Source organism: Brassica napus, chromosome A3, assembly GCF_020379485.1.
Source record: "Brassica napus cultivar Da-Ae chromosome A3, Da-Ae, whole genome shotgun sequence".
Classification (NCBI taxonomy): Eukaryota; Viridiplantae; Streptophyta; class Magnoliopsida; order Brassicales; family Brassicaceae; genus Brassica; species Brassica napus.
The window spans coordinates 12,636,130-12,646,354 of NC_063436.1; the positions used below are offsets into that span (position 1 = coordinate 12,636,130).

The 10,225-nt window shown below is 29.4% G+C and overlaps 1 protein-coding gene and 1 long non-coding RNA gene across 2 annotated transcripts; both read left to right on the plus strand.

Annotated features, from left to right (window-relative positions):
* Positions 1 to 165: 165 nt before the first annotated feature.
* LOC125606900 lies at positions 166 to 4,918 on the plus strand. Its single transcript, XR_007338161.1, has 2 exons — positions 166 to 635; positions 4,115 to 4,918. It is a non-coding gene; the product is annotated as an uncharacterized LOC125606900 (long non-coding RNA).
* A 1,829-nt stretch (positions 4,919 to 6,747) lies between these two features.
* Positions 6,748 to 9,488, plus strand: LOC125607154. Its single transcript, XM_048776983.1, has 2 exons — positions 6,748 to 6,771; positions 7,254 to 9,488. Exons 1-2 carry the CDS (start codon positions 6,748 to 6,750, stop codon positions 9,486 to 9,488), a joined length of 2,259 nt encoding a protein of 752 aa, XP_048632940.1.
* The last annotated feature ends 737 nt before the right edge of the window (positions 9,489 to 10,225 follow it).

The following is a 10,225-nucleotide window of genomic DNA, read 5'->3' on the forward strand; positions in this document are numbered from 1 at the left end:
CATTGTTTCCTTTTTATAACTCAATTTTTTAATCTATGGCTCTGGGCCTACAAGATTTTTGACATTTTAATTTAAAGAACTTTTTTTAGTAATATATAATTTTTGTTGTTTTTGATAAACATTAGATTTTTAACCCTCCCTGGTTTTCAAAAACGGACAAAGACACCATCCCGAGAGCTCCAGTCTATCGCCAAAACAGTGACGCTGAAGGTTTCTGCTTGACCGTACGAACCGATGGAACGAGCCTCTGGTTCACAGAACACTCTCTGAGAATGACGCAGTTCGGATCTTGGAGATTAGACCATCTAGAAGCTTTCGGGGGTTTTACGGCCACTGGTGTCTACTCGTCTAAAGAGAGTTCATGTGCTCAAAAATCGAGTGGCTGATGAAATAGCGAGGAATGTCATGAGGGATGTTCGTCTGTCTTCTTACGTTGTTCATGGGGTCCTAGTTGGCTCCTTCAGATGTTACAGAATGAAGCTCCTCGCGTCTAAGAATTGTTCGTGTGGCTCCAGCATATGTTTTATCTCCTTCTTCTTAAGGACTCTAGCTGGCGGGAATCTCTATGTGATTACATTGTGTTTGGTGCCTGGTGGTACTGTGGAACTGGGAGGGTCCTTCTTCGGCTGCCTCTGGTATTTTAAGTCCTCTGTTTTTCAAGTTTATTTGTTTTTTCCAGGAACTGGGAGGGTCCTTCTTCCAGCAAACATTCCATTGGCTTCGGCGCTTTTGCAATACACAGCGTAAAAAACACATTCTACTTTTGTTCAAAGTAAAAAGGACAAAATTTGAAATTTGACGTTTGAGGTTTGACATCTATATATAACTATTAATATACGCGCAATTGCACCGAATAAACATTATATATAAAAATAATTTATATATATTATTATTTATTTGTGTTTATTTACGTATTATATATATAATTAAATTAGAGTAATCACATAAATAAAAACAATATACCTCTTGTTTTCTACAATTCGTTTTGGTAAATAAATCAAAACAATAGTTTTGTTTATTTTATTTGATATATAATTAAATTTCAGTTACAAGGACATAAATATATATAGTATATTTTAATATAAATATTTATTATTAAAAATTAATACTAATATGATAAACACAAAATTTCTAATGTGCGAATTTTTCAATGCAAATTTTAAAATTAAAATATTAAGGTTTCGATATTTTTTCAATACAAATTTAGAAATTAACATATTTATGTATTTTAATATATAATATGAATGTCTACTAAATGAAACTCATATTCGTATGATTTATGATCATTTGTATCTTGTTATTACAAAAACATTAAATCATTGATCACAAAATTTGAGTGTGAGACATTTAACGTTTAATTTATAGTCGTTTTAAAATTCAAAATATAACATATAAGAAAAAAATATATTTTTATTATATGGCTAATGTGATTGTTTAGAATCTTATAATAATATCAGATTAAACAAAAAAGATCTAAGATACAAAAATTGTTATCAAATATTTATTATTCATAATTTTTAATTGTCATATATACGTGAATCATATTAGGTAATCAATAGCTTTTATCTAAGAAAAGTGCAAATTTTTTTTTTACATTATTTACCAATTTAATAATTAGTTTAAAAAATATATAATATAAGTTAAGATGGACCAACCTATTTTTCTAAGAATTTTGAATTTCATTCTCATTGTGACACGTGGCTACAAAAAAATGTTGTAATGTTTCTCAATTAATATACATGGGATTGGAAGTTTAGATATCTCGGCATATCTTTTCTAAAAGAGAAATTACATATGATGCCTATTTTTAAGTTTTTGACCAAAAAAGCTTTCAAGGAGGAAAATGACCAACTAATTTTAATAAAAATTTTATTAAAAATTAAATAGACACTTATACCCGTAAGATTAACTAATATATATTTAAAGTTTATATTTGAGGGTGGAGTTTAGATTTTTTTAACTAAATAAATAAATTTTAAAATATCAATATAACTTTTTAAAATAGTTTCAATAATAATATTCTGATTCGATTTTGAAAAAGAAATATCGATTCAAAAACATATTACTAGAAAAATAATTATTTTTCTTGATTTAAATAATTATATGTATTTAAATATCGAGGGTAAAATGATATTTTACGTGTTTAGTGAAACCTCTTTTGATTATTTTCCTATTTGTGGGATTTTTTGTTAACAAAAAAAAATTAGAAGACCTTCGGAAAAAACTTCTACGAAAGTCTTATTCCAGAACATATCTGAAAAATAATTCAAAGATCATTCTTAAATCCGGTAAGGTTCATGTCAGATAACTTTATAGTGAAAGTTACCCACTCATTCTTGATCAAAAATCATGAATTTGAATAACTTTAATAAGCTAATAAATTTTGAAATAAAAAAGTTGGGATTTTGTGATGAAATAAGAGAGAGGAAGTGAAAGGAATTGGTTTGTGTGTAAGAAATAAGAATAAGAATATGAAGATGTATATGTTAATTTTAGATGCATTTACAACTTGAAATTGGTTGTTCATGGTTGTTGGTGTATTGATGATAATGACAATATTGTAAACAAAAGAGAAAAATGAGGATGATTGAGTAAACAAACATTTTCAAAAACGTAACGATATTTTCGTGAATAATCTGAACTTATGAGGTGAATATGACAAATGAAAATTTTGAAAAAAAATCATGGATTAGTTTTGCATTTAACTTTTTGTTTTGAGTCATTTTTGTGAAACCTCCTTTAAAAATTGATAGTTTGTATAACGTGGTGTTCATGTTTTTTTTTAAATCATGTTTAAAATTGCTAAAAAACATTATTTGACATTTTAATAATTATCAAAATAATATAACTATTTTAACTAATTTTGTTTTCTAGAAAGTTTTTGTCTTTTTAATGAAGTTTAAAAATACATATAATATATAATTTAAATAATAGATGTAAACCTTTGGTATTTTTTTTAACTATGGTTAGTGATTTTTGTTACGAAAGAAACTTTTTTTTTTGATATATGGAACCCATAATATTTTAGCCGAAAGTCATTTGAGATATCTTGTTTTAGGATTGATTGTAAATTTGGTCGATATGTTTTTCTTTAGAAAAGATTTAGTCGATATGTAATGTGTACATTAATAAGGTTAAACGTCATATACTTATAACTATATAATAATCGAATTAGAATGATATGTTTATTTAACTCGGTTTGCATTGATTTTATTTTTATTTTTAATAATTTAAAGGTAAAACAGAGTAATACATCTTTTGTCATGTTTTATATTGGAAATACATTATAAAAAGAGTTTTTAACTATAACAAATAACAAATTTGGAGAATATCAATTGTAGATTGTTGTATTAAGTTTATAATAAAATAAGTTTTACAAAATTTGTAAAAAAAAATAATTCACTTTAACAATGTTCTCTTAGTTTCAACAACAACACATTATAAAAAAAAAATTAAATGCACATATATGTAGTAAAATAAATATGTTATAAAATATAATATTTTATACGAAACAATCCTTCGCTTTCAAAGTGCTGGTCAAAATCTAGTTGTATTTTAAAATATCTACACATATATTTTCTTGATTTTGAAATAGTGTTTAAGTAAAGTTTTAATTTTTATTCTTGATTTGTATATACATTATATATATACTTTGATTTTGTTAGATACTACATTTTGCTTTTAAAATTATATTTTCTCATTACTTTTTAACAAAACCACACTACTATTTTCTCAAAACCGTATTTCGTTTATATCAAAACTGCCGCATTTTAATTTCGCACCACTTATTTTATCAAATTCGTGGTTACCATTCGGATCCTAAATTGAAACGTGATTAATCGGTGAAAATAAAATCACTGACCATACGAGTCAGGTCGCATTTGACTATTTCCCAAAACTTTGATAAAACAACACAGTAATACCATCAGGTCCAGATAATTTCTCTGGGTATCATCTAGATATTCTATAATGATTTTTTGGCACAGAAAGTGGATAGCCGCCACCTACAATAATACTAGTATATATCTATATATATGTCGGCACTATCCTTTATCCTTTATATAATTTTTGTTTTTTGCTAAACAATTGTTTTTTCTTTATTGGCTATAAATAGTTGTCGTTATTGAGAAGCAAGTACCGCGTCTGAGCAGATGTGAGTGAGACAGGTTAAAGCTAAAAGCCTATCTGGTTGTTGAGGATCGATAAGATTCGACCCACGTACGACTTTTCCTTAAATCTCCTTAGTTTATTATATTTTTTTAAAAGTTTTTATTTTGTTACAAAAATATATGGGTACTCTATTTATAATTTATTTTTGAGATCAGATTCCTTTGCCAGGCTTTTTATATAGCAAAAAACACCAAACATAAGATTGATTTATTACTTTAAATGCATGAAAACGAACCATACCATACGCGTTTATGCGTTAAGCAAACAAAAAAACATATTTGTCTTATTGGTGAATACAGTCACCTCTTTCTTGCATTCTAGATGTTGCTGTGATCTGGTTCATTGAAGCTTTACAAGTAAAACAAAATAAAAATCTTCTAATATAAAAAAAAACTGAAACAGGATTTAAAAATAATATAGAAATAATAATATATAAATTCTTCTTTTTTCTTTAGCAACATAATATAGAAATTTTTGTAAAATTTAGAAATTCAAAAAAAAACTTTTTCTGTAAAATTATTCACGAAATTTGCAAAATGAAGTTAAAGATAATAACAATAAATATCCGAATATGGTTATCAAACAAGAAAACCCAAACGTAAGATAGTTTATTGTTCAAGTGATAAAAATAGCCAATCATTTCCTGATTAGTGCATCTAAAAACAAAAACCAGTTTCCTAACATAAAGTTTTTAAATTATGTTAAATGCACTCCAAAACCATCAACATCATTATTTTTAATGAATCTCTAATGAATAAAAATAAAATAATAGAAAATAAAATTAATTTTTAGTTTGAAAGACTTTGGAAAATTTAGATAAGATTCTAATTACATTTATCATATTATGAATGGTTAGTGTCAAATTTATTAGATAATCTAGTATACACTTGTTATTTTGGAAATGGTTGTCGTTTTTAAATATGAAATATGGTTTTACGAAAATTAGATGAAACTGATGAATTGTCCTAATATTTTCTTTGAACAAAATAAGAAAATTCAATTCCTTTAACTATGTAGTAGAACTTGATCCGTGCACCCGCTTATATCTTCTCTATTAAAAGAAAATACTATTTTTTATCTACTATAAATAATTCATAATAGGTTCATTTCATTAATAACATAATATGACATAATAATCAATAATAAATCAATTTTAACTATAAATTTGAATTTTATTTTTAGTTATAACAAAATCTGTTGAGAAAAATCTAAGAAAATCATACTAAGCTTTTTAAATATTTTTTATTAAATAATGCTTAGTTAATTTCGTAATTGATGATATAATTTAAATTAATATTAATTAAATTTTATTATAAAAAGCTTATATGATATTTTTATAAATTTATAATTATAGTATGTATTATATTAAAATATAAGTATTATATAAAAAAATATGAAAAATTATATTAAACTGGTAAATTAACTTATTTAATTTTATAGAATTGGCTTTCATATAAATAAATTATCATTCACCATTAAACGGATTAAAATAAGTTAACTACGTAATATTTTTATACCAAAATAAAGTTATTAACATATGTTGAAATTTCATTTCTACAGCTATATATTTTTCAAATTATATATTAGTTGTACCAAACTTGAAAATGTAATAAATATTAATAAAAAGGTAAAAAAAGACATAAATAAATAACTATTTATTAATAAAGTAATACGAAAATCTAAACAATAAGATTTAATAGTTATGCAATACATAACACTAAAATATAAATTATATATTAAAAAAATTATGATAATATCAAGGTTTATAAAATGAAAAAATACATGCACGAACATGCGGGTTAAATACATGCATATGTATGGCTGTTTGTTTGATGTATTATACACACATATATATATATATATATATATAACATTTATGATAAATTAACAGTTTTTTAATTTTCTATCATTTGTGGTTGCTCATATTGCAGTTGGATATAAAACCAATCAAAATGATATTTATATAACATATTCCTCAGATATATATGTTTAACTATAATAACCATTTTTGATGTATTTAGTTATAAACTAAACACCAATTATTATATTTATGTATATTAATAAATATATATTTTCAAAATAAAATGTATTATGTTTTAATAAGATAGATAGATATGTCTCTAAATTTTTCTATGCCAAATACATTCTACTTCTATGTTCAGTTTTGAGGAAAAAGTTAAATTGAAATTTATTTATTGCATTCTTATAATTCACACACACATATATATATATATATATATAAATATATATATGTGAATTATATTACTCATCAAATTATTTAACATATTATTGAAAATAAATTTATATGTTTTAGCAAAAATATTTATAGTTTATATTTTTTATGTGAATGAAATAATAATATACATGAATATATAACATTTGAAGTTTGTAATCACATTTTAAATATATTTTTTAATTTATTGTAAAATTTGGTTAGATAATAATCTGATTAGAAGATAATTGTAATTTTGGTTATAAAATAAATAATTTTGAGTTTTGATAGAGAAGAATCTAAAATAATATTAATTAAAAGTTATTATTTGAGTGGTACAAGTTAATAAATATTAAGGTAAAGTAATGGGGGTATGGGTACTGACCAAGGTATGAAACTCATTGTTCCTCAATTTTATTTTGATGCTCCAAAAAAGATATTTATTGATTTCTTGGTCCTGTTTTGCTAGCTCCTGCAAAACAAACAAAAAAAGTTTTGTTCCTGCAAAAGAAAGTTCTTAAATGCAAACCAAACATATATGACAATATGATGAATCTTATATTGCAACTAACAAGTATTATAAGTAACACATACTTTATAGAATGAGTAACAAGTAATAAGTAATGAAGCAAATACCAAAAAATGAAAATATTTGTTTTGTTCTTGCAAATAGTAAAATTTTTTGACTTGTTATTTACCTTGTCAATGGCAAGTATTCAATTTTTTAATGCGAGTACGGATCAAGTCACGAATAATGATACTTATCCCTAGAAGGAACAATACCATTAGGATCTCTATATTTTCAGACATAAGCTTCATTTTGAATATTAGAAATTGTGCCTTTAAATAACACACTGACTGTATTTTACAGTGCATCTCCTCAGTTACATACTCCTTCCTCATTAACGGTTTGCCTAGAGGGAAGGTAGTACCGAGTAGAGGTATCCGTCAAGGAGACCCCCTTTCTCCCTACATTTTTATCCTATGTAGCGAGGTCCTCTCGGGATTATGTAACAGAGCGCAAGAAGATGGATCTCTCAAGGGATTGCAAGTAGCAAGGGCTAGCCCTCGGATAAACCATCTACTGTTTGCGGATGATACGATGTTCTTCCTCGACGCAAACATTGCCAGTTGCACAGCGCTCAAGACCATTTTGGCGGACTATGAAACGGTCTCGGGTCAATTGATCAATAAGGAGAAATCCTCTATCACATTTGCTAAGAAAACCCCGGCGGAGTTTAAGCTACAGATTAAAGAGGAGCTTGAAATTCAGAAAGAAGGCGGGACCGGAAAATATCTCGGAATGCCGGAGCACTTTGGCAGAAAGAAAAAGGACCTATTTGCCTCGACCGTTGATCGGGTGAAGCAAAAAGCTCGTAGCTGGTCAAACAAATTCCTTTCGTCTGCGGGGAAATTGGTTATGATCCAGAGTGTGCTATCAGCTGTGCCTACGTATCCCATGACTTGTTTTGAACTTCCGGTATCGCTTTGCAAGCGCCTTCAATCAGCAGTCACAAGATATTGGTGGGATAGTAGTGAAGACACTCGAAAGATGGCGTGGATTTCCTGGGATAAAATGGCTCAACCAAAAGCTATGGGAGGTTTGGGCTTCCGTGATTTCCAGAGCTACAATTTAGCTCTCCTTGCCAAGATAGGTTGGCGCTTACTGCACAATCCTAATTGCTTACTTGGACGTGTCCTATTTGGCAAATACTGCCAGGAGAATGATATCCTCATCGCTAAGGAAGCATCAGCTATGTCTCATGGTTGGAGGAGCATACTGTTGGGACGAGATCTGCTATTGGAAAACATGGGATGGCTGGTTGGAAATGGAAAATCTATCCAGATTTGGCAAGATCCCTGGTTAAACCCCTGCCGAAAGGAAAGGCCGATGGGACCTGTGCGACAAGATTGTGTTGATCTTAGGGTCTCTTCACTGATGAAAGAGGAATCCTGCGAATGGGACCTGCAGAAATTACGGGTGCTTCTCCCGGATTATGAAGAGGTGATTCAGCGACTAAAACCAAGTCAAGCGGGGGCGCCAGATAAAATGGCTTGGTTAGGAACACGTACGGGAGAGTACTCAGTTAAGTCCGGGTATTATGCAGCTGTAGACAGGAATCAAAACAGAGACGAGCTAGTTCCTGGTACAAATTTTGACTGGAAAAAGAACGTTTGGAACCTAGATGTGGCCCCAAAAGTCAAGATGTTTGCTTGGAAGCTACTGAAGAAAGCTTTGCCGGTGGGAGAGCGTTTATTTGAGAGACATGTTCCAGTGGACCCTCTCTGTAAAAGGTGTGGAGGAATTGAATCTATCACTCATCTATTTTTGCACTGTCCGTTTGCGCAACAGGCTTGGAATATAGCGCCTTTTGTGACGACACTGGAGAGTAGCGGAATGGTAGATTTAGCTGAGATCTGGACAGCAGTTAGTACCAGAACTTGCCTTCCCCCGTCGGGAGTAACAAGTGAGACCCTTGGCCTCTGGATTCTTTGGAACCTGTGGAAAGCGCGAAACAAATTCGTGTTTGAAGGTCATTCGGGTTCGCCGGAGGATACGGTCTCGATAGCAATCGCTTTGGCGCGTGAATGGGGATCGAGCCAAAAGGAGGCTCCAGCTCCCTCGATTGCTCGAAGCCAGAGGAACCAGAAGAAACAGAGCCCTCCCGGAACGATGGTCATCAGATCGGACGCTGCCTGGAAGCACGGAGGATCCTCAGCGGGTTTGGGATGGGTCATCCATTTGCCAACAAACATAAAGCTGTTCAAGGCAACCGAGGACTATGTAAGCTCCCCTCTTATGGCTGAAGCCCTTGCGCTTTTAGCAGCTATTAAAGAAGGAGCCCACGAAGAGCTGAAGTGTGTAGCTTTTGAGTCGGATTCGACGGAACTGATTAGTGCTGTTAACTCGAACGCCTGTTCGCCAGTGATCTACGGGATTGTCGCAGACATTCTCTCCTTTGCTTCTGTGTTTGATTTTGTTTCTTTTTCTTGGATCTCTCGAGAGAGAAATGGTCAAGCGGATAGTTTAGCTAAGGCTGCTTTGTTGGCAGCTGAAACCGATGTGGTTGATGGGGTTATTCAACTCCCAACTACCAGACTTTAATTTGAATGTTATAAAATATGAGTTCCAAAAAAAAAAAAATAACACACTGACTTCAGCCGGAACAAAAAAACTTCACTAACCTTTAATAAAATATTCTGCAAAACTATACCAATGAATTTTGTTTCGTTTTTCTTTGTTTTTTTAATTATTTTGATATTGTTATTTGTTGTTCTTGTTATTTTGTATGTTTTCATTTTCAACAATGTATTTTAGAATTTGATTGTACAGCGATATCACAAACATATTATTAAATAATATGCCAAATTTTATATAAAAATGTGTTGATGGAATCTTTGAAGGCATTGAGATTCTTTTTAGTTGAAATATTTAATTTTATTAAATAAGAAATAATTATATACAAAACGGAAAAAGTTCTATTTAAAATAGTCAACGTAAAAGAAGATAAGACAACCGTCTGTCTGTATGATGGATATTGATATGGCTATTAAATTAAGTGGACACGTATAAATGCTTTGTAGATTTTCCTTATTCCGTAGGTACTTGGTCGTTTTAGTTCTCTGCTGTATATTATCAACTCTCTAAATGCACGTGATTGTCTTTAGGGTGCAAATTTTGCCTCAAATTTTAAGGGTATAATGGTTTTAGAAAAAAAAAACATCTGACATGAATTAAAGATTAATAAAGCATAAATTAGATATTTTTAAAAATTATATCGAACTGGAAACATTGATAATGGAAAAATATAAATTTTATATTTATTTTTCGTATAAATTTTA

Coding starts and splice junctions, on each gene's coding strand:
- LOC125607154 (XM_048776983.1), top strand. CDS start 6,748: ATGGGGGTATGGGTACTGACCAAG. Junction 6,772..7,253: donor GGGTATGGGTACTGACCAAG/GTATGAAACTCA, acceptor TGTATTTTACAG/TGCATCTCCTCAGTTACATA.